A 22627-nucleotide genomic window follows, 5' to 3' on the forward strand; every position below is an offset into this window, starting at 1 on the left:
ACAGTTCCCCCTGTCAGCAGAAATAAAGCACCAGAACATATTTAATACACGACTTGCACATACAATCACACGCATACGTCCCAGCTGTCCATGAGGAAACAGATCTATATCAGATAGAGTTTGATAGGTGGTGATTTTGTAGTTGTCTTTTGAAGTTGGAGATAAAGGGCGACACCTTAAGGCAGCGGTGTCAAACTCCAGCTCACAGTGGGCCAAATTTGAAAACTGGGACAAAGTTGTGGGCTAAACTCAACATCTACTGCAAATGTAAATGTGTTTCCCTTCTCTCCAGATGTGTAACGTTGAACCTTTCCAGTGCAGCTCCTTGTTCTTGTCGTGGTGTTTCTCATGTTTGATTCTTTGGTCACAGCCACGGTGACAAACAGCTCTTTACCTTCACACACAGATCATCTGCTGAAGCTCCTGTCCTCCATCTTTCTTTTGGTCGTTTTTGGGGAGGGGTGGATTCAGTGTGTCTGCAGAGACTGGTAGCATGGATGCTCATGTGTGTGAACAGAAAAGTAGACGTGTGTGTGCTTTAGACTCACGGGCCAGCTCTCACAGAACCTGGATATGATCTTAGGGCCAAATATAATTACACCGCGGGCAAGGTTTGGCCCACAGGCCTGAGTTTGACACCCCTGCCTTAAGGCCTTCATCATCAGTCCTGTTCCATATCTGCGCCCCCTACACACAGCACTCATGCTGGTGCGTACGTGTGGACGACGTTTACCTGATATAAGTGGTTTGGTTCTCCTTTGGTGTGTGTGCTGGGGGCTGGAGATGGGAACAAGACGACACAGTCTAGGATTCAGCTCGTTGACAACGTGAAACATGAGGCAGGCGTTGTGATCTTGGTTTAGCTCGGCCGGTCTGAGTGACTCAAAGCGGTGGAGCAGAGGGTGGGTGGGGGTATTTCTCTCTGACCAGGACAGAGCCCGTACGACTTTCTTCTGCAGGGATATACGTTTTTTTAGGTGGCTGGGGAACGTGTTGCACCATATCACATCACAGTAACTAAGGTGTGGTTCAAAGAGAGTTTTGTACGAGGTGTGAAGGGCAGACAGAGGAAGGATGTGTCTGAGTTTGCAGAATAAGCCAAAACATTTGGACAGTTTATGTATAAGGAGGTCGATATGACCTTTAAAGTTGAGAGTTATCAATGAGGACCATCTGCTGTCTAAGTAATCTAGTATATATGCTTATCCTCAAAACAGCTTCACTCCAAAACAACTGGACTTGGTTCTTTGTCAGGAAGACGTTTCACCTCTCATCCAAGAGGCTTCATCAGTTCATGGACACATCTGACCAGGACCAGGACCAGGACCAGGACCAGGCTGGGACTGGACCAGGACCAGGACCAGGCTGGGACTGGACCAGGACCAGGCTGGGACTGGACCAACTAACTGGTGTGAGATCCAGGTCTTTAACCTCTCACAGGCCGATGATGTCACTGGAACCCTTTGTGCTCCAAGTGCCAACGACCAGCGTTAGAGTGGCAGTCGTTGGTGGAAGTAGGTCTGGACTTGGTTAGTGCTAGTCCTGGTCCTGGTCCAGTCGTTGGTGGAAGTAGGTCTGGACTTGGTTAATGCTCTGTTGGAGTCACAGGAGGCGTTTGTGAACAGTTGTTCTTTGAGGTTGGATTGTTGAATCTCCTGGGAAGGGATGAATGGGCAGCATTGTAAGTTGGAGATAAGTGGTGTCTCAGACCTAGTAGTATAGTATATATGTTTACTTTCATAAGTTGTATTTTTTTTTGTATAAAACTGTATACTTTATATTTCATTTTGACAAAAAATAAATGTAATTGCTATCAGCTGCTTGCTGTCGAACCAAATATTTGTATTTAAATTCATGATCTTTTTTATAACACTGTATAATATTTCATTTTGACAGTGGAACAATAAGCATGACAGAAGTTAAAGTAGTGCAGAACTTATTTATTTAATGGCATTTGATACATTCAGTGAACATTTAGTTGCAGGAGTCGTTGATGCGCCTCATGCTCATGAACCTCTGGCCGCTCATGCCCATCTCCCTGAAGCTCCTGTACTCTCCGGGCCTCAGGTACATCATCCTGCCTCTGAAGCTGGGCTGCTCGTACATTAGCCAGTGGCCGTCCATCACCTGACAGGACATGCACTCGGACATACGGTAACGGTCCATGATGTTGTCACAGTCGTCCATCAGCTCGTGACTCTGACCTCCGAAGTTCTCCCTCTCGTAGATCTTCATCCTGAACTGACCTCTGTGCTGTTTTTGGAGAATCAAAACAAATGATTGACTTAATATCAGGTTTTGTGGGGGTTGCCACTCGTAGTGGAGTCAAATATGCCTGATGCTGGTTTATACCTACCATGGGGATCATACGGCAAGACTTGATGCAGTCCCTCATTCCCATCATGCTCATGTGGTCGGCGTACTCGCCCCTCCTCATGTAGTACTGGTTTCCCATGAAGTTGGTGCGGTCGTAGACCATGAAGCAGCCGCTCTCCACCCTGAGGGACTGGCACCTGCTCAGGTAGGAGGTCATGTCGGAGCAGTCGCTCATGCACTCATAGGAGCGACCCTGGAAGTTCCTCTCCTCGTAGAAGGTGATCTGAAAATAGTTGGTTTGGAAAAAAGCATCAGGGTGAAAATGATGTTGTCATTTAGTAAACAGTCGTTTCTGTGGATTAGAAAAATGTGTGTAATGGTACCTTGCCCCTCATGTTCATGCCGGTGTTGCTCATGTCAGCTGTGGATGTGCTGTTGCTCCTGAACTGCCTTCCTACCTGGTTTAACCCTTTCCTTTTATACCTGACCAAACGTAAAGAATGAACGCCCCTCCCCCTCAGAGAACCCCCTTACTCAGCAACCTGCTACAGAAGCCAACAATGCAGAGGTTATGTACATGTTTCAGGGCCTGGGTACCTTAGTAGTATGTAGAAAAGCCTTTTCTCTCATTGTAGAAAGCCGTCCCAACAGTGCGTGTGTGTGTTGTGAATAGGTCGGCTCATGTGATTGGTAAAAACTGTGTATGGTGTATTATTTTTGGTTATAGTGAGAACATGCTTTAGAGGGCTCTGTTGAGCCATTTCAGAAGTTTTAGATTCACAGTGATAGAAGTGCTTGTTACCAGGCGTGTCAGCAGCGCTTGCATTGTTTTTGCCTTGTGACTTTTTGTCATCATGGAAAAATGGCGTCCTGGAGACACCTACTGTAGCAGGAACCCCCATAAAGGAGGTTTTCAGGTGTTCACATGTCTGTCTGTCTGTGGACAGACATTGTCATCATGATAACTTTGCGGCCGTACAAGATGCAGTCATGAAATATCTCATCTCATCTTCAACCAGGTCTCAGGGGCAGCAGCTCCAGCAGGGGACCCCAAACTTCCCTTTCCCGGGCCACATGAACCAGCTCTAACTGGGGGATCCTGAGGCGTTCCCAGGCCAGTGTGGAGATCTAATCTCTCCACCTGGTCCTGGGTCTTCCCCGAGGCCTCCTCCCAGCTGGACGTGCCTGGAACACCTCCCTAGGGAGGCGCCCAGGGTTCATCCAGACCAGATGATCCTGAACCACCTCAACTGGCTCCTTTCAACACAAAGGAGCAGCGGCTCTACTCCGAGTTCCTCACGGATGCTGAACTTCTCCCCCTCTCTCTAAGGGAGACTCCAGACCCCCTCCTGAGGAAACACACTTCACACGCTTGGACCTGGACCTGGTTCTGTGGGTCCTGACCTGGACCTGGTTCTTTGGGTCCTGACCTGGACCTGGTTCTTTGGGTCCTGACCTGGACCTGGTTCTTTGGGTCCTGACCCAGCTTTCAGGACCACAGGTGAGGGTAGGAACCAGGACTGAGGGTAGATCCAGAGCTTTGTCTTCCTCAGCTCTCTTTTCATCACAACGGTGCAGTCATTAAACATGAGCTTGAAAACGATGAGAAAGGGGTTCGGAAGTAGTGAGAAACAAAGTTGTGCTGCACGATTAATCGTTAAAACATTGCCATCGTGTGAGGCCCTGAAAGGCAAGGTGAATCTCTTATGTATGAGATGAACTTTGAGGCTTACTTCGGTTGTTTTGTTATAGGGAAGTTGCGCTGAATGAAGTGCCTGACGCACGATAAGGAAAAGTTTTACCTTGTTAGCTAAGTGTCTATATGAGGTCTGATGGAATCCTATTGTGAAGAAACTGCATGTTCCACATTAAAGCTATTTAGTATGCAGGTAAATGGGTGACCTGTCATGAACGGTGCAGGGAATAACTCCGAGGAGCAGGACCCAAATATAGACACGGACAACGAGTAAAGATTTAAACAGATATTTAATCGATGAAAACCAGAAATAAACAAAAACCAGGGAACAGATAAACAGATACAGGGTCCGGGTGGAGACGAGGGGGAAACCACACGCGGGGATCAGGAGACGAAACACGAACGGATGGGAAACAGGAACTCTGGAAACTACGACAAAAGAGACAAAGAAACGATGAACACAAGACAAAGGAACATGGAGAGGGACACAATCATGAAGGAGGTAGCCAACGAAGAGAGACACGAACCACGACACAGCAATACGGTCTGGCACCGGACGTGAGTCACATCCGGCTCTTTATCCCACTGTTAACGAGGAGACGAGCCACAGCTGGAGGAACCACGTCGACCAGCTCCAACAGACACACACACAGGGAAAGACACAAGCAGGAGAAACAGACAGAGGGAGACAAACTCACACAAAAGGACGAGGGAAGAGACCGACAGGACTGGAGTCCTGACAGGACCGTGATCACGATGCCTGCAGGAAGCATAAACCTGCCTAATGTGTCACCTTTCCTTTCAGGGCTTCTGAACGAGCTTGATTCATGCATCCCATGCAATCTAATTTCTGATTAGTTGCATATTTAGAACGCGTGTTAACTAATTGTCCCTGTTGCGCACAAATGCATTTGAAGGCTGACAGACTCTTCCTGAACCTTCCACTTAACTAACACTGAGATCAAACATGTGTCCAAACTCTGGTATCAGTGACGTAAGAGACAGACGCGAGGTCAGCCTGCAGCTTTTCTAACGTTCACCGAACACTAACGTTAAAGGTCTGTTCGCTCGGCCAGATGTGATGTTATCTGTACATTAACTCTCGCTCTGACACATTATTCTGGCTGGCACTGACATTAACGGCATGCACAACACAAGCTCATCGTGTCATCAATGAATGAACAGTTTTAGCAGAAAAAGCAGCAACATGAATCCGTACAGTTCCATAATGGTTCGTGTGCTAGATCCCATTTGTTTTTCTATCATTGTTTTTATTTATTTCATCAAAACTAATTAAAAACTGTACTGAGTTGATAGTAAATGTTATCCGACTTACATTTACTGCAAAACAATCCAACTCAACTCTGCAGTTCTGTGTGGAAACCATAGCAGCTGTGGGAGGCTACTTCCATTACAAGAATAATAATAATAACTTGTACTTATATAGCGCCTTTCATGGTACCCAAGGTCGCTTAACATGTGGGGGGGGGTTAGCGGTCAAAGGACTTGATAAAAAGAAATGTTTTGAGGTGCTTTTTGAACGTAGGCAGGGACGGGGCAGAGCGGACATGGAGTGGTCGGTTCCAGAGTGTGGGAGCGTTGACAGAGAAACCCCTGTCCCCAAAAGTCTGTAACCTGGTGCGGGGGGGTCGGCAGGTCCTGGTCAGAGGACCGCAGGGAGCTGGACTAAGTGTAGGAGTGGAGGAGATCTGTGAGGTGTTGTGGTGAGAGTCCATGGAGAGATTTGTAGGTGAGCAGGAGGATCTTGTAGGCGATGCTTGACTTGACTGGCACCAGTGGAGCTGTTGGAGAATGGGAGTGACGTGCTGCCAGGGCTGTGTGTGGGTTCAAACCCCGGCAGCTGAGTCCTGAACATACGGCAGCCTTGGGGCCTTGGTGGGCCGTCCAGACAGGACACCATTGCAGGAGTCCAAGCTGGAGGTGATGAAGGCGTGGATGAGTTACTGAAGGTGTGAGTGAAGGCCGGAGTCGTGAGATGCTCCTGAGGTCGTAGACGGCCGACTTGGTGACGTTGTTGATGTGAGACCGGAGGGAGAGAGTGGAGTCCAGAGTAACACCCTGGTCGCACCTCAGTAGACGGGGAAATGGAGCAGCCATCCACAACCAGGGCCAGGTCTCCAGTTTTCCTGATTACCTCCTATCCAACTTTCCTTTTCCAAACGGCATTGATCAGTTTATGCCATGCTGATTAAACTACAGTGTTTTATGACTTAGGTCACATCTCATATGACAGGATAACGTCTCTAAGTTTACATTACTGTTTATTCTCAAAGTCCCAACTAACTAAAAACATTTGCTCTGCAGCACTTAACGAATATAGCTCTTATATTAAATAACAATTTAGCAAATATGCTACGGTGTAACTCTAAACTATTGTCCTAAAATCACAAATTGTCCCATTTAAACCCTGATTTCATCATAATCATATACATTTTTATTCTTACTTCATTGCATTCACCAAATAATGCAAACAACAGTATTTTCTGTTGTTTCACAAATTTGAATCTGAGCTTTAAAGATGTAGAAACATGCAAAGTGTGTTGGTCGTGTGTCAATTCCCCAGTTTTATTTCACATTAAATGACACAACATAAGAAACATCTTTGTCTAAAAACATTTATTTGGCATTTTTAAGACATTTTCTACATATCGGTGATGCGCCTCATGCTCATGAACCTCTGGCCGCTCATGCCCATCTCCCTGAAGCTCCTGTACTCTCCGGGCCTCAGGTACATCATCCTGCCTCTGAAGCTGGGCTGCTCGTACATCAGCCAGTGGCCGTCCATCACCTGACAGGACATGCAGTCGGACATACGGTAACGGTCCTGGATGTTGTCACAGTCGTCCATCAGCTCGTGACTCTGACCTCCGAAGTTCTCCCTCTCGTAGATCTTCATCCTGAACTGACCTCTGTGCTGTTTTTTGGACAGAATCAAAGCAAATGATTGACTTAATATCAGGTGTTGTGGGGGTTGTCACTCGTAGTATGCCGGATGCTGGTTTATACCTACCATGGGGATCATACGGCAAGACTTGATGCAGTCCCTCATTCCCATCATGCTCATGGAGTCGGAGTACTCGCCCCTCCTCATGAAGTACTGGTTTCCCATGAAGTTGGTGCGGTCGTAGACCATGAAGCAGCCGCTCTCCACCCTGCAGGACTGACACCTGCTCAGGTAGGAGGTCATGTCGGAGCAGTCGCTCATGCACTCATAGGAACGACCCTGGAAGTTCCTCTCCTCGTAGAAGGTGATCTGTAAAAGTACAAAACATAATCAACAGAGATTCAAGCTGGAACAGGATGATCACAGATAAATGGGGAGGCAGGTGTGCTTACCTTGCCCATGGTCATGGTTGCGGTGTTAATAGTTCTTCAACTACGTTGCTCGTGCACTGATGTCCGTCCTGTGTTAACCGTTACTTTTATACCTGAGCAAACCCACAGGATCTGCGGCTCCCATTGTGTAAACGCCCTGACCAAGCAACATGGTATAGAGGCCTATAGAGTGCTCAGGGGCATTTGTACCATTCCCATGTGACTGGACCCCTAGAAGACTTTAGAATAGGGACCATAGGGAAGTCCATACAATGAGCGTTTACAATACGGGTAACAAACAATAGTCTCTCTTACACATTTCAAAACACACTGTAGGGCGCTCTGATTGGTAAGTGGACCATTTATAGACACAGACAGGAGTTACCTTTTGTTTGAACACAATAGCACAACATGCCGCTCTTTAATGCACATCTGTATGAACAAAACCTGTTTGCAGAGCCGGGTACTGTTTATAGTAAATATAAAACACAACTGACAACGTAAACCCTGTAAATTACCAGAGTTATTAAACATGTTTGAGTAAAGTAAACTTGTATCTGTTCATGTTAAAGTTATAAACCATTTATGAAATGGTAATATACTGTTTATAGTAAATATTAAACACAACGTACAACGTAAATCCAGTAAATTACGCAGTTTATAAAACATGTTTGAGTGTTGAGTTCATGTGAAGTATAAGTAAACTTGTATCTGTTTATGTTAAAGTGTTTTAAACATTTATAAAATGTTATAAACTGTTTATAAATGTGAAAAGAGTTTGATGTTAAGTGGTTAGAGAGAGATTACCAGGTCTTCTATCCAAGCTGCTGCATTACTTTGGGAGGTTTGGACAAAATAGGACAAAATAGGACAAATCTTCTCTCGTGGATGGTAAAGTTTATTGTATTCTATCAATTCTGTAAAACATGGATTCAGTTTTATTTTTCATCTTAAACCTAAAAAACGCACAAAACCAAAACTTCACTTTAATCTCCAGTGGTGATGTAAATGTTCTGTGCGGCTGGAGTTTAAAGAAATAAGCGGTGCACATCCGGGTTCTCCGGTTTCCTCCCACAGTCCAAAGACGTGCAGGTGTTGGGTTCATTGATGACTCTAAATCACCCGTAGGTGTGAATGGTTGTCTGTCTCTGTTCGTCTCTATGTGTCCTGTGATAGACTGGCGTCCTGTCCAGGGTGGACCCCGCCTCACGCCCGATGTCAGCTGGGATCGGCTCCAGCCCCCCACGACCCCGACAGGGACAAGAGGCTGAAGATGAATGAATGAACATTTAATGAGGGGTCTAGGGTTTGTTGTTGAAACAACATGGACCCTGATCGTTTTAATAATCAGTATAATATCATTTAAAATGAGTCGTCTCATGTGAACACGTCGATCAGAGGAGACTGGCTCAGGGGTCTGCAGCCTTTACTCTCCACAGAGCCGTGTTCCCCCTGTTCCACCAAATCACATGTGTCCTGAGCCGCACAGCTGATAGGGTTTCATATAAAGTTACATGATATATACAAAACAACTATAGTTTTTATACCTTTTGCATTTTTTAAATTATAGAACGACATTAAAGACAATGATGAAAGATGTGACGCATGTTTTAGTTTCACTTTATATTTTTTTTAAAATCATCTTGAACTCTAAGAGAACAGGTGTTCCCTTTGAAAGATCGTCCACTGTGACAACAATATGTTTTTATTTCCATGTTATCTTTGGTAAATGTTCAGGAACCGCTGAAAAGGGGCTGAAGAGCCGCTCCAGGGTTTTCTTCTTCTTCTGAAGATGATTCCTCGTGCTCTGGGTTGTATTCCTCCCCATCTTCTTCTTCTGATGCATCCTCCACTTCCTCTTCTGAATCACAGTCGTCTCGCTCTAGAGCCTCTTCAGCGTTGTAACGCACACTCACGGCTTCAGCACAGACAGAGTTCAGGGCCCTGTCGTCTGCAGCACCTTTATAATCTCTGCAGTCTGCGATAACACCTGTGTGTTGTTTACGTCTGCTACTGTCTCGTTCACGTCTGCTGCTCACTGATCTGAGATCAAAGGCACAGCCGTCCGTGAGAAGACCCCATGATCTGTCTCGTTACGTCTGCGACTGATTAAAACAACTAAACACTGGAACATTCAGAGGTTTGTAAATAACTCTGTGACCTTGAGTTCAACTCTTTGTGCCTCACGGGTCATTTTGACCCCAGGACGACCTTTGGACCTTTTTTTGTAGTTCACATGGAAATGTGAACAAAAGCAACATTTCACTGTTTCTGCTGTTGGTGCCGATCGAGGAAAAGTCTTAAAATTTCAAGTTAAAAAAATATCGTTTAGGGGATTTTGTTTTTGTTTTTAACACCGCGGCGTCATTTTGACCCGAGGACAACAGGAGGGTTAAGAAACATCACCTGGATGCACCGGGTAGCTGTTAGTTTAGCAGCAGATTAAATAAAATAAGAACAAACTAAAGAAGTGATAAGGAGCGATAAATGATAACAGAGTTAAAGTGCAGCAGCGTTTCTGACTGAAGGGGCAACAAATTCACCGTTCTGGGGCGATGAATGTTCCCATATTCTCCCGTTTAAAAATTAAATCTCTAATCATAATACTATAATCATTATTACTCTTATTAAAGATAGAGCGACTTGTTGCTGCTCATGGAGGAATTGTTGGGTCTCTGTAAATCATAGATAAGTCACGGAGTTTGGTCTTTACCTGCTTAATATGTGAAGTGTCTTGAGATAAGGTTTGTTATGATTTGGCGCTGGTAATAAATTGAGTTAATCCGGAGGATTTTATTGGGTTTAAGATATTTTGTAAATGGACTTGTTCTTATAAAACGCCTTTCTTGTTTTCTGTCTACTCACGGTGCTTTCACAGTGTCTGTCACATTCACCCTTTCACACAGACGTTCACACTGATGCAGTGAACGTCTACAGACCATCTAATCTGATCTAACCATTCACACCACATCTACACATCCATGAGCAGCACAGGGAGCAATTCGGGGTTCAGTGTCTTGCCCAAGGACACTATGACATGTGGGAAGGTGGAGATCGAACTGCCAATCTCTCGAATGGAGGACGACCCACTAAGCCACAGTCGCCCATGTAACCTCAGCTGATGATGAGATAACTGTTCATCTTTCAGCTACTTGAGCTGGGGTTAGTTGATCATTTGGACGTGAAACACTTCAAGTCTCACATTGCCAGACCAGATCCCAGCCCTGGAGTGTGGTGCGGATGCATGAGTTAGACCCTGTGTCCACCAACGGGATCTTTTCTTTGCTTTGGGACGGGCACATGTTGCACTACGCTCCAAACTCTCTGTTTTTGAGTCATCCAGAGTTGAAAAATGTTCAACTTTGGGTAAAACACTGCACTCAGCCGTCCAATCACAGTGGAGATGGGGCCGGACAAACACCACAAAGACCAACTGTCACGACCATGTAGCCCGATAGTTCCCAACACCAACACAGTACTGTATCTATGAGCCCTGTCCTAAATTGCGCCATCTTGGGAATTGCGGAAGGCGTTGTGGGAATATGTTGAAGCATCGTGGGATTTAACGGGATAAGACGTTAAAGATGAGATGAGATAATATTTTGGTCCTTAGCTGAAACCAGAATCTTCAGTCCTGTTGCTTATTGACAGTAATGTAAATTAGTGTTAGGACGCAAACACTAGGACCGTTTATTGCATTGACAGCTGTGAACTGTAACCTCTTCAGTGCACTTGTAAGTTTCAATGTTTTTCTTTTACTTGTGTATTTATATATACATATATTTGTAATTAGTGGCAGTTTGCATTCCTAGAAAGATTATAGTAAATTAAAACTGTGACTCCAGATTTTAGAAAGATACATCGTTTATTTATCTGAAAATGTACAATTAGCACATGTCCATGATGCGCTTCATGCTCATGAACCTCTGGCCGCTCATGCCCATCTCCCTGAAGCTCCTGTACTCTCCGGGCCTCAGGTACATCATCCTGCCTCTGAAGCTGGGCTGCTCGTACATCAGCCAGTGGCCGTCCATCACTTGGCAGGACTGGGATTCGGACATGCGGTAGCGCTCCTGGATGTTGTCACAGTCGTCCATCAGCTCGTGACTCTGACCGCTGAAGTTCTCCCTCTCGTAGATCTTCATCCTGAACTGACCTCTGTGCTGTTTTTTAAAAAAAGGAGATGAACAAATTAATATCTAAGTATCACATTTTGTGCTCATAGTCGAATCTTGCTCGGCATTTCGCGCAGTGACGGTTGAAGTGCGGAAAACCTCTCCCAGGACGGACAAGTGCGCGATAAATGTCGTGCGTGCAGAACTACATTATAAAATTACAGTACAGACAATGTGAGCCTCTGTGAGGCTGTAATTCAGTGTAACAGTGCTTTGGGCTAAACGCTAAAGTTGTGATTGTCATATATTTACAATGGCAACGCTAACATGTGAATGTTTTGCAGGTATTATGATTAGTTTAGCCTGTTAGCATGCTAACGTCTGGCAGTTACCATAAAACTCAACTGAGATTGGTGGAGATGTCATTTGATCATAAAACATCATAAGACAAACTGAAACTTGGACCTGATGGTGACGATAAACAGACAATCACCAATCCATATTTTGTTCTGGACCAAAGAGGTGGACCAACCACCTGGTCTCACATTGCCCAACCATATTCCAGCACTGGAGTACGGTGTTGATGTCCAACAACAGGTTCTTTTCTTTGCAACGGGGCGGGCACGTGTTGCACTACGCTCCAAACTCTCTATTTTCTGCTGGCGTCTGTTTTCAGGTCATCCAGAGTTGAAAAATGTTCAACTTTGGGTCAAACACGCAGTGACGGTTGAAGTGCTCTTGACGTTGTAGCCCAACTGTTTACTACAGGAGAACAACTGACTCACCGAACCAACTGCTTTGTTGTCTGATGGATGTTTTTCCAGAGTTAAAAAGGTTTCACGTTCTTAGATGTGGTTGACACCTACCATGGGGATCATGCGGCAAGACCTGATGCCACTGGTCATTCCCATCATGCTCATGGAGTCGGCGTACTCGCCCCTCCTCATGAAGAACTGGTTCCCCATGAAGTTGGTGCGGTCGTAGACCATGAAGCAGCCGTTCTCCACCCTGCAGGACTGACACCTGCTCAGGTAGGAGGACATGTCGGGGCAGTCGCTGCTGGTCTCATAGGAACGACCCTGGAAGTTCCTCTCCTCGTAGAAGGTGATCTGAAAATAGAGCAGCACAATTTAATGACGTGTCCGTGCATATTTGTAAGCTAATTCATGTATATTTAATATTCTATTTTTTCCTACCTTGCCCATGTTCATAGTGGTGATTCCCAGATCTCTCAGAGGATTGTTTGGAACTGATTCGCTCTCTGTCTGAACAGCATTTATACCTGGACAGAGACAAAGACCGCGTGCCCCTCTATTGTTCAAAGTCCTGACCCAGCAACCTGCTATAGAGGCCTATAGTTCTGAATTGCTCACCAGTATCACAACAGGGTCACGACCTCTGAACAGAATTTTCCTGAAACAACAATAGAGCACATTTACACTTTTCTGAGAATGTTTTAGCAGTTTGGTTTTTGGTGGATGGGCATGTTGGCACAATGCGTTCTCCTCTGTGGACCTGCATTTACCCAGAACACCCTTCTCTACGTAGGTTCATAGAGATGTTTGTACAGTATCTTCATAAGGTCGTTGAAATGATGCTTGAACTAAACTCTTATTATGAACCACTGAGATGACAACTACCTATAAATATTTAGGCATCACAGTTAATGAAAGCCTTTGTTTAGAATCTCATTTTAATCATCTTTTAAAGAAATTAAAATTCTTTTTCTCCCTTAATACCAGGAAACATCTTCTCAGGGCCCCCTCCCACTGTGCCTCCGTCCCGTGCCCGAGCATGTTTCACGGCTAAAGTCTGGTTCCTTTGACCAGTGTGAGTGCAACCGTACCACGTCTAGGAGCGGCACGCTTGTCGTCTGAACTGTGTTTCCTCAGGAGGGGGTCTGGAGTCTCCCTTAGAGAGAGGGGGAGAAGTTCAGCATCCGTGAGGAACTCGGAGTAGAGCCGCTGCTCCTTTGCGTTGAAAGGAGCCAGTTGAGGTGGTTCAGGATCATCTGGTAAGGATGAACCCTGGGCGCCTCCCTAGGGAGGTGTTCCAGGCACGTCCAGCTGGGAGGAGGCCTCGGGGAAGACCCAGGACCAGGTGGAGAGATTAGATCTCCACACTGGCCTGGGAACGCCTCAGGATCCCCCAGTTAGAGCTGGTTAATGTGGCCCGGGAAAGGGAAGTTTGGGGTCCCTGCTGGAGCTGCTGCCCCTGAGACCTGATCCAGGATCAGAGGCTGGAGCTGCTGCCCCCGAGACCTGATCCAGGATCAGAGGCTGGAGCTGCTGCCCCTGAGACCTGATCCAGGATCAGAGGCTGGAGCTGCTGCCCCTGAGACCTGACCTCATATAAGCGGTTGAAGATGAGATGAGATGAGATGAGATCTTAGTATGATGGTGTTGGTCATATTTAACTCTGTGTTGTTTGCTGTTGTGTGATAATCAGGTCTCTCTTGAGAATGAGACCCTGTTAAAAAAATAAATTCATATAAACACATAACTTGTGAGTTCACCACCACAAGTTCTATGAACAGACAGACTTGATTACAGCAGCATTTATTCACATACACTTGATCTGAGATAGGGTCATTGTGTAGGTTTGCATTGAGCTGCAGGAGGCAGAGGTATGGGGATGGCTCATGCATTGCACTGAAGGTGTTGCATGTTGCAGGTTCACATCACCATTTGCAGTCACCCTGATCTGCAGCTGTGCACCTTTCTAGTCTTCTGACCACACATCGTGCTTTTACACTACTTGCCACATTCATACTGATGGTAGCCATACAAGCCATCCAATGTGCCACCTGCTCATCAGGACCTGATTTAATCATTAAAAATGGGGTTCAGGTTCTCGCCCGAGGACACTTTGACATGCAGACTAGCTGGGGATTGAACCGTACAGCTTCTGATTTGGTGGGAAACCTGCTCTACCTTCTGAGACACAGCTAGTGTAGCATCTCATCTCATCTCCTCTTCAGCCTCTGATCCTGGATCAGGTCTCAGGGGCAGCAGCTCCAGCAGGGACCCCAAACTTCCCTTTCCCGGGCCACATTAACCAGCTCTAACTGGGGGATCCTGAGGCGTTCCCAGGCCAGTGTGGAGATCTAATCTCTCCACCTGGTCCTGGGTCTTCCCCGAGGCCTCCTCCCAGCTGGACGTGCCTGGAACACCTCCCTAGGGAGGCGCCCAGGGTTCATCCAGACCAGATGATCCTGAACCATCTCAACTGGCTCCTTTCAACACAAAGGAGCAGCGGCTCTACTCCGAGTTCCTCACGGATGCTGAACTTCTCCCCCTCTCTCTAAGGGAGACTCCAGACCCCCTCCTGAGGAAACACACTTCACACGCTTGGACCTGGACCTGGTTCTTTGGGTCCTGACCTGGACCTGGTTCTTTGGGTCCTGACCTGGACCTGGTTCTTTGGGTCCTGAGCTGGACCTGGTTCTTTGGGTCCTGACCTGGACCTGGTTCTTTGGGTCCTGACCTGGACCTGGTTCTTTGGGTCCTGAGCTGGACCTGGTTCTTTGGGTCCTGAGCTGGACCTGGTTCTTTGGGTCCTGACCTGGACCTGGTTCTTTGGGTCCTGACCTGGACCTGGTTCTTTGGGTCCTGACCTGGACCTGGTTCTTTGGGTCCTGAGCTGGACCTGGTTCTTTGGGTCCTGACCTGGACCTGGTTCTTTGGGTCCTGACCTGGACCTGGTTCTTTGGGTCCTGAGCTGGACCTGGTTCTTTGGGTCCTGAGCTGGACCTGGTTCTTTGGGTCCTGACCTGGACCTGGTTCTTTGGGTCCTGACCTGGACCTGGTTCTTTGGGTCCTGACCTGGACCTGGTTCTTTGGGTCCTGACCTGGACCTGGTTCTTTGGGTCCTGACCTGGACCTCATAACATGTCACAAAGAAGTAGCGTTTATATTCAGATCAGTTGTAGTTTGTTGTTTCTGTCTCATGACACATGTTCTGGCTTCTTTTCTGCCTGTGATTTATTTGAATCAGCTTTTTCAATTAATTACTTATGTTATTGCTGGAGGCGACACGGTGTGGTGGTGGTTAGCACTGTCGCCTCACAGCGAGAGGGTTCCTGGTTTGAATCCCAGCTGGGTTCCTTCTGTGTGGAGTTTGCATGTTGTCCCCGTGTCTGCGTGGGTTTTCTCCGGGTTCTCCGGTTTCCTCCCACAGTCCAAAGACGTGCAGGTGTTCGGTTCATTGATGACTCTAAATCACCCGTAGGTGTGAATGGTTGTCTGTCTCTGTTCGTCTCTATGTGTCCTGTGATAGACTGGCGTCCTGTCCAGGGTGGACCCCGCCTCACGCCCGATGTCAGCTGGGATCGGCTCCAGCCCCCACGACCCCGACAGGGACAAGAGGCTGAAGATGAATGAATGAATGTTATTGCTGTTAACTTCAGTGAGTGGAGCTGCGAACATGTCAGACGATGCATGACTTCCTATGTGAAAAGTCTGATTCAAACATACGTGAAAGGAGTCGCGGTGCTGCTCAGAACAACGAAACCGAACTTCAGCTCTAATTCAGTCGGTTCAGCCACAGCCAGTTAAAACTAACCGCTGTCAGCAGCGTCGCTAACATGGCGGCGTGTTTACACCTAGCCCGGGAAGTTCGCCACAGACACAGATACGGGAATACTCAGTGCTTTCATTAGTGGATCATATGATCACTCACCATTGTTTGATGGATTTTAACTTAAAAGGCAGTTGAATAGATGGGATCGATGCACAACTTTAACCCGGAGACCGGTGTCCGAGTCCCGTGTGAAACCAAATGTCAACTCTGACATATTTTTAATGGAACCAGCTTTGTTACGTGTGTTACGTGTGTTAATGTGTTAATCTATGAGCTTTTCCAAACCCTAACCAGGTGGTTTTGGTTTAGCTGCAGAAGCTCAAGCAGTTCCCTTTCACAACATCATCATGTGTTTGAAACAGTGACAGTTTCCCAATGTGACATGGTACGGTCTTTATGTGCACGTGTGTGGTTTTGGGAATCACGGGCAATCGACTCAGTCGCCATTTAAACATGAGGACGTGTTGAAGTGTGAATGAACACTATGTGGGGATTTAAACTCTGCTGTGAGTGTAGATGTAGACGTCCGTCCTCCACAGAGCTGCGTCTGTCAGTTCCTGTCATAGAGTTTGGTCTCTTTACTCTGTAAAGCATGGGTGTCAAAGTCGAGGCCCGCGGGCTGGATCTGGCCCGCAAATGAATGATCTTGGCCCCCGGGATGATATTTGATTAGTATTAGAACCGGCCCGCACGCCACAGCCGCCTGCTGGTGTTTTTCACGCGCCAAAACTACATTACCCACAATGCAACGGTAGCCCACAAACTTACTGCAGCCGCCTCGTCTTCATTGTTCATCAGCATTCAGGGCAGATGTCAACTTTCAGCCCCCCCCTCCCCACTGTGTCAGGTCTTGGTTCAACAGGTAAAATGCATCATTTAAATATGTTTTAATAAACATTGAACCCGTCCGGCCCTCGGCTTCTAGCAGATTTGTTTTTTTGGCCCTCTGATGTGTTTGACTTTGACGTCCCTGCTGTAAAGGGTCCTGAGATCACTTTGCTTATGATTTGGCACTTTAAATAAAACTGAATTGAATTGAATTGAACTGTAAAACCAAATAAAACCGTTACCATCGGATTGCAGTGTTTGCAAAAAACAAGACTCTTGAAAGAAACTTTACAAATTAAATCTTTATTTCCTATAATTATGCAGTTAACCACATAAAGGGATGTGCCTCATGATATTTAACCCACTGATGCCCATCTCATTCTCTCCTGTAGTGCTCAGGCCTCAAAACAACCAGTGAAACAAATAGTCAGAATGGTGTAAATATATCATTTAATGGAGTTTAGTTGCAGGAGTCTGTGATGCGCTTCATGCTCATGAACCTCTGGCCGCTCATGCCCATCTCCCTGAAGCTCCTGTACTCTCCGGGCCTCAGGTACATCATCCTGCCTCTGAAGTGGGGCTGCTCGTACATCAGCCAGTGGCCGTCCATCACCTTGCAGGACTGGCACTCGGACATACGGTAGCGGTCCTGGATGTTGTCGCAGTCCTCCATCAGCTCGTGACTCTGACCGCTGAAGTTCTCCCTCTCGTAGATCTTCAGCTTGTAGGATCCTCTTTGCTGCAGAGAAAACATAAATCATCACAAAAGCATTCAAAGATATCTGAGGAAATACTTTCTAGCAGATGGAAATCATGCTGTACCATGGGGATGGTACGGCAAGACCTGATGCAGTCTGACATTCCCATCATGCTCATGTAGTCGGCGTACTCGCCCCTCCTCATTAGGTACTGGTTCCCCATGAAGTTGGGGCGGTCGTAGACCATGAAGCAGCCGCTCTCCACCCTGCAGGAGTGGCACCTGCTCAGGTAGGAGGTCAGCTCAGGGCAGTCGCTGCTGGTCTCGTAGTGACGACCCTGGAAGTTCCTGTCCTCGTAGAAGATGATCTGAAAGAACAGAAATGCTTCATTCGCACCATTTCCAGAGAAGCTTTTAAATGACTCTTCAGTGACGATTCATGCAGAGCTCAATGCATCTGAGACTGAAGGGTTGTTCCTACCTTGCCCATGTTCATGGTTGTATCTTGGTCGGTCCACAGGACGGCTGTGTGGCTGCTGTGTGTCCCTGTCCGTGCTAACCGTTACTTTTATACCTGCTCAATGTAAAAAAAAGTATGTCGGGCTCCTATTGTGCAAATCCCTGAGCCAGCAACATGCAACAGAAGCCTACTGAGCAGCCATGGAGCTACAGGGTTATTATCTGCACCTCTATACCACTGTGGTGTAAATGCACGTACTGTACACGTGCAGGACTGTTGTTGTCTGACGCATAAAGAGAAGCTTCCAACTGCAAAATGAGCATCAAAACGCCTCTTTGTCTATTTTCTAACTGTACTGGAGGTTTCACATTAGAAATACATTAGAAATATACTTTAATATAAAAAGATCTTTATAAAAACATGTGTTCTGAAAGTTTATTAAATGCAATGTGACTCAGTTTAATGAGAAAAGCCAGTTTAGGGGTGTGAGTTGTATAGGTTCGGTATGATGAGCGTAACAAAGGCGACTGCCCTTCAGAGGAAACGCACGGGTAGATAAACATCATTAATGCAGCCTGGTATCAAACCAAAAGGCGTGTGAATGACACGCTATTTCTCTCAAGCCATCTCACGTAAATATTACAACGCATTTCATGATTTTTGCGTGTCATTTCACGCCATGTAGTCTCAATTGACTTGTATAGTGCAGAGATGGCGTTGAGGGAAAACCCACGTGTTCGTATTTCTCCGCAAGGTGGCGGAGAAATACGAAGTGGTGGAGCTTTCTGTCAGAGGGTTGTTTTTAACCCTCCTGTTGTCTTCAGGTCAAAATGACCCGCCACTGTGTTAAAATCTCCTAAATGATATTTTTTGTAACTGAAATTTTAAGACTTTTCCTCGATCGGCACCAACAGCAGAAACAGTGAAATGTTGCTTTTGTTCACATTTCCATGTGAGCTACAAAAAAAGGTCCAAAGGTCGTCCTGGGGTCAAAATGACCCGTGAGGCACAAAGAGGTGAACTCAAGGTCACAGAGTTATTTACAAACCACTGAATGTTTCAATGTTTGAGTTTTAATCAGAAGCAGACGTAACGAGACAGATCATGGGGTCTTCTCACGGACAGCTGTGCCTTTGATCTCAGATCAGTGAGCAGCAGACGTGAACGAGACAGTAGCAGACGTAAACAACACACAGGTGTTATCGCAGACTGCAGAGATTATAAAGGTGCTGCAGACGACAGGGCCCCGAACTCTGTCTGTGCTGAAGCCGTGAGTGTGCGTTACAACGCTGAAGAGGCTCTAGAGCGAGACGACTGTGATTCAGAAGAGGAAGTGGAGGATGCATCAGAAGAAGAAGATGGGGAGGAATACGACCCAGAGCATTATGAATGCTTATATTAGGGGTTTAGTGAAGACGGGTCATTTTGACCCGGAGGACACAGGGTGTGTACAGAAAATGAGGACAACAGGAGGGTTAAATCAATATTTCATGGGAAGGATGGCAGAAATAACGGGCGTGAAATGCCCTAACCCTAACCCTTAACCCCTAACCCTAACCCTGACCCTAACCCTAACCCTGACCCTGACCCTAACCCTGACCCTGACCCTGACCCTAACCCTAACCCTAACCTCAACCTTTACCCTAACCCTGACCCTAACCCTGACCCTAACCCTAACCCTAACCCTAACCCCCTAACCCTGACCCTAACCCTAACCCCCTAACCCTAACCCTAACCTTTACCCTAACCCTGACCTTAACCCTAACCCTGACCCTAACCCTGACCCTAACCCCAACCCCAACCCCAACCCCAACCCTAACCCTAACCCTAACCCTAACCCTAACCTTTACCCTAACCCTGACCCTAACCCCCTAACCCTAACCCTGACCCTGACCCTAACCCTAACCCTAACCTTTACCCTAACCCTGACCCTAACCCCCTAACCCTAACCCTGACCCTAACCCTAACCCTAACCCTAACCCTGACCCTAACCCTAACCCTAACCCTGACCCTAACCCTGACCCTAACCCTAACCCTAACCCCTAACCCTAACCCTGGGGAACTACGGAGGTTAAATGACACGCGAAAAGCTTAATATGCGTAGACATGCACGCGAAAAGTCATGAAAAGTGGCGTGCTATTTATACGCCCTCCCATGAGACCACGTAGCATTAATGATAACTCCGTTACATTAAAGGGTAGTTTTACTCTTTTAAACCAACATTCACTGCCTCTTTGCACACTGTAGTAGAAATAAAATCCAAATTATTCAAAGTTAAATTACATAATAAGCAGTCGAGGCTTCTCTGGTCGGATCTGCACTGAGTTTGTCACGGTTGACGTCTCGGCTCGTTGAGTTGCCGTCTTGAACACAGGGCGTCCTGCAGGGAAGTGGTTCATGTTTTCATTTGTGGTGCAAAAGCCCAGAAAAATCCATTCAATTCAGTTTATTTATAGTGTCGAATCATAACCAAAGTGATCTCAGGACACTTTACAGAGTAGGTAAAGACCACACTCACTGACTGATTTATGATTTACAGAGACCCAACAATTCCGTTGGAGTACGGAGGAGACGCAAACCTTCACTATAACAGACAGGAACGTCAGACAGACCCAGCTCTGTGGAGGACGCACATCTGTCTGCACCGGAGAGAGGAAGAGAAAGAGAGAGAGAGAGGAAAGACGGACAGATGGACAGAGAGAGACAAAGACAGAGATGCAAGCAGCCAAAGCAGAACAGAAACTATAAAAATACCTATAATAATGTGTGATAACAGTCAATACAGCAGAACAGTAGAAACAAGCACAGCTAAGGTGATAGATTGTGACAATGACAGCAATGATGGAGGTAAACATGATGGATGAGTCGAGCTCATTCTGCAGCGTCCGTGTTCTGTGTGAAAGAACCTGAAAGTGACAAAAACTGCACTTATATATAAATACATTGACAGTGTGTTTGATTTTTCAGAATATCGAAAACTAATATGAAACGAATATCGTGTGAATTGCAAACTATTTCATTTGAAAGCAGCTCAGTCGTGCATGAAGTTGGAAAAGTTCAACTTCCGGGGCTAAAAACACCGGATGACCAGGCGCAGCAGCTGCCGGGGGCTGGCTACCGTATTTTCCGTATTATAGGAGCACCTAAAAACCTCCACATGTCTCAGTGCTCCTTATAACCCGGTGCTCCTTATATATGGACCAACATTGAGCCACAACAGGTCTCCAACTACGGTGAGCAGCCGCCGACTCTATTTTCCCCCGTAGAAGAAGTAACGCGCGGTGCATGTTGAGATATACGACTGCGTGAAGCGTGCCGTTTCATTTCCATGTGTGTGTTTGTGTAAAGAGCCCAAAATGGCTCCTGTTAAGAGACACGCTTACGACGCAGAGTTTAGACTCAAGGCCATTAGTCACGCAGCAGAACACGGGAATAGAGCAGCAGCCAGAGAGTTGAACATGAACCAATCAATGGTGCCGAAGTGGAGGAAGCAACAAGACGACCTGCGCCGAGTAAAGAAGACTAAACAGAGTTTAGAGGGAACAGAGCGAGACGGCTGCAGCTGGAGGACAAACTCCAACAGTGAGAGCAGCAAGTAGAAGAGTCCGTACGATCACTGTTCCACTGAAGGCAACAGCGCTAGCACGATACTGTCCAGCTGCAGACCCGGAGCACAAGCCCTTGTGTGAGGGGCTTGTGCTCCGGGTCTGCACCTGGATGCTACTCGTGCTAGCACGCCAACTTAGCATCAATGAATTTAGAGGCGGTCCTTAACGTGACCCCAGCCTCCACTGTAGCGTCTGTTCTATGACCTTATAGTGTGGGAAATACGGTAGTTTCATTTTTGGGACTTGAATGGGGATGAAATGACTTCACCGTGCATCTTTTTCCTAGACTTGCTAAATGTCACAGTCTGAATTAATCACATTTGATATTTAAACGTGTCGTTTTGTCGGGGCTGGGACTCTTTCGGCCCGACTGCATCAAGTTGTAATTCCTTCATTTGGCCTCTTTGTTAAATTGGCGTCAGGTCTGGTTTCCTTTCTGTGGCCTGATACAAACACTGACACTATGGCGGCATAAACCCTTCGATTCACATTCTTTCATATTAAAATTAAGCAATTTTGTTCCCTGCAGCCACTGAACTGGTTGGTTACCTTTCCCACTGATTTAAGCATTATTTGGCATGAGCTGAGGTTGGTATGGGTAACCATGGTTATGGATCTTCAACCAGCAGAGAAGCTGGGCGGCTCAGTCGGAGAGTGGGTCGTCCTCCATTTGAGAGACCGGTTGTTTGATCCCCAGCTCCCCCGGTCCACATGTCGAAGTGTCCTTAGGCAAGACTGAATTGCTCCTCGTGCTGCTCATGGGTGTGTAAATGTGGTGTGAATGGTTACATTAGATGGTGTGTAGATGTCCACCGCCATCAATGTGAATGTGACAAACACTGTGAAAGCGCCGTGAGTCGTCAGAAGACTAGAAAGGCGCTTTATAAGAACAAGTACAAGTCTCAGGGAAGTTCTGTCTCTCCCCCAAACAGTTTGTTGTTTCGTGCTTTAATGACCTCCTGTTTAGTCTGCTGTGACTCTTTGTTTGT

The 22627-nt window shown here is 46.6% G+C and overlaps 4 protein-coding genes across 4 annotated transcripts; all 4 read right to left on the bottom strand.

Moving 5' to 3' along the window:
* Positions 1–1974: 1974 nt before the first annotated feature.
* LOC310952591 (gamma-crystallin M3-like) lies at positions 1975–2732 on the bottom strand (the record flags this gene model as incomplete). Its single annotated transcript, XM_083921239.1, has 3 exons — positions 1975–2253; positions 2357–2599; positions 2700–2732. 3 exons carry the CDS (start codon positions 2730–2732, stop codon positions 1975–1977), a joined length of 555 nt encoding a protein of 184 aa, XP_083777365.1.
* A 3942-nt stretch (positions 2733–6674) lies between these two features.
* LOC310952598 (gamma-crystallin M2-like) lies at positions 6675–7384 on the bottom strand (the record flags this gene model as incomplete). The annotated part of the gene is made up of 3 exons (XM_083921247.1): positions 6675–6947; positions 7044–7286; positions 7370–7384. 3 exons carry the CDS (start codon positions 7382–7384, stop codon positions 6675–6677), a joined length of 531 nt encoding a protein of 176 aa, XP_083777373.1.
* A 3851-nt stretch (positions 7385–11235) lies between these two features.
* Positions 11236–12674, bottom strand: LOC310952596 (gamma-crystallin M3-like; the record flags this gene model as incomplete). Its single annotated transcript, XM_083921245.1, has 3 exons — positions 11236–11511; positions 12330–12572; positions 12660–12674. The coding sequence occupies 3 exons, from the start codon at positions 12672–12674 to the stop codon at positions 11236–11238; spliced, it is 534 nt and encodes a 177-aa protein (XP_083777371.1).
* Positions 12675–17332: 4658 nt separating this feature from the next.
* Positions 17333–18065, bottom strand: LOC310952593 (gamma-crystallin M3-like; the record flags this gene model as incomplete). The annotated part of the gene is made up of 3 exons (XM_083921241.1): positions 17333–17611; positions 17695–17937; positions 18051–18065. The coding sequence occupies 3 exons, from the start codon at positions 18063–18065 to the stop codon at positions 17333–17335; spliced, it is 537 nt and encodes a 178-aa protein (XP_083777367.1).
* Positions 18066–22627: the final 4562 nt, after the last annotated feature.

The sequence above is a fragment of the Echiichthys vipera genome, assembly GCF_963691815.1.
Source record: "Echiichthys vipera genome assembly, chromosome: 10".
Taxonomy (NCBI): domain Eukaryota; kingdom Metazoa; phylum Chordata; class Actinopteri; order Perciformes; family Trachinidae; genus Echiichthys; species Echiichthys vipera.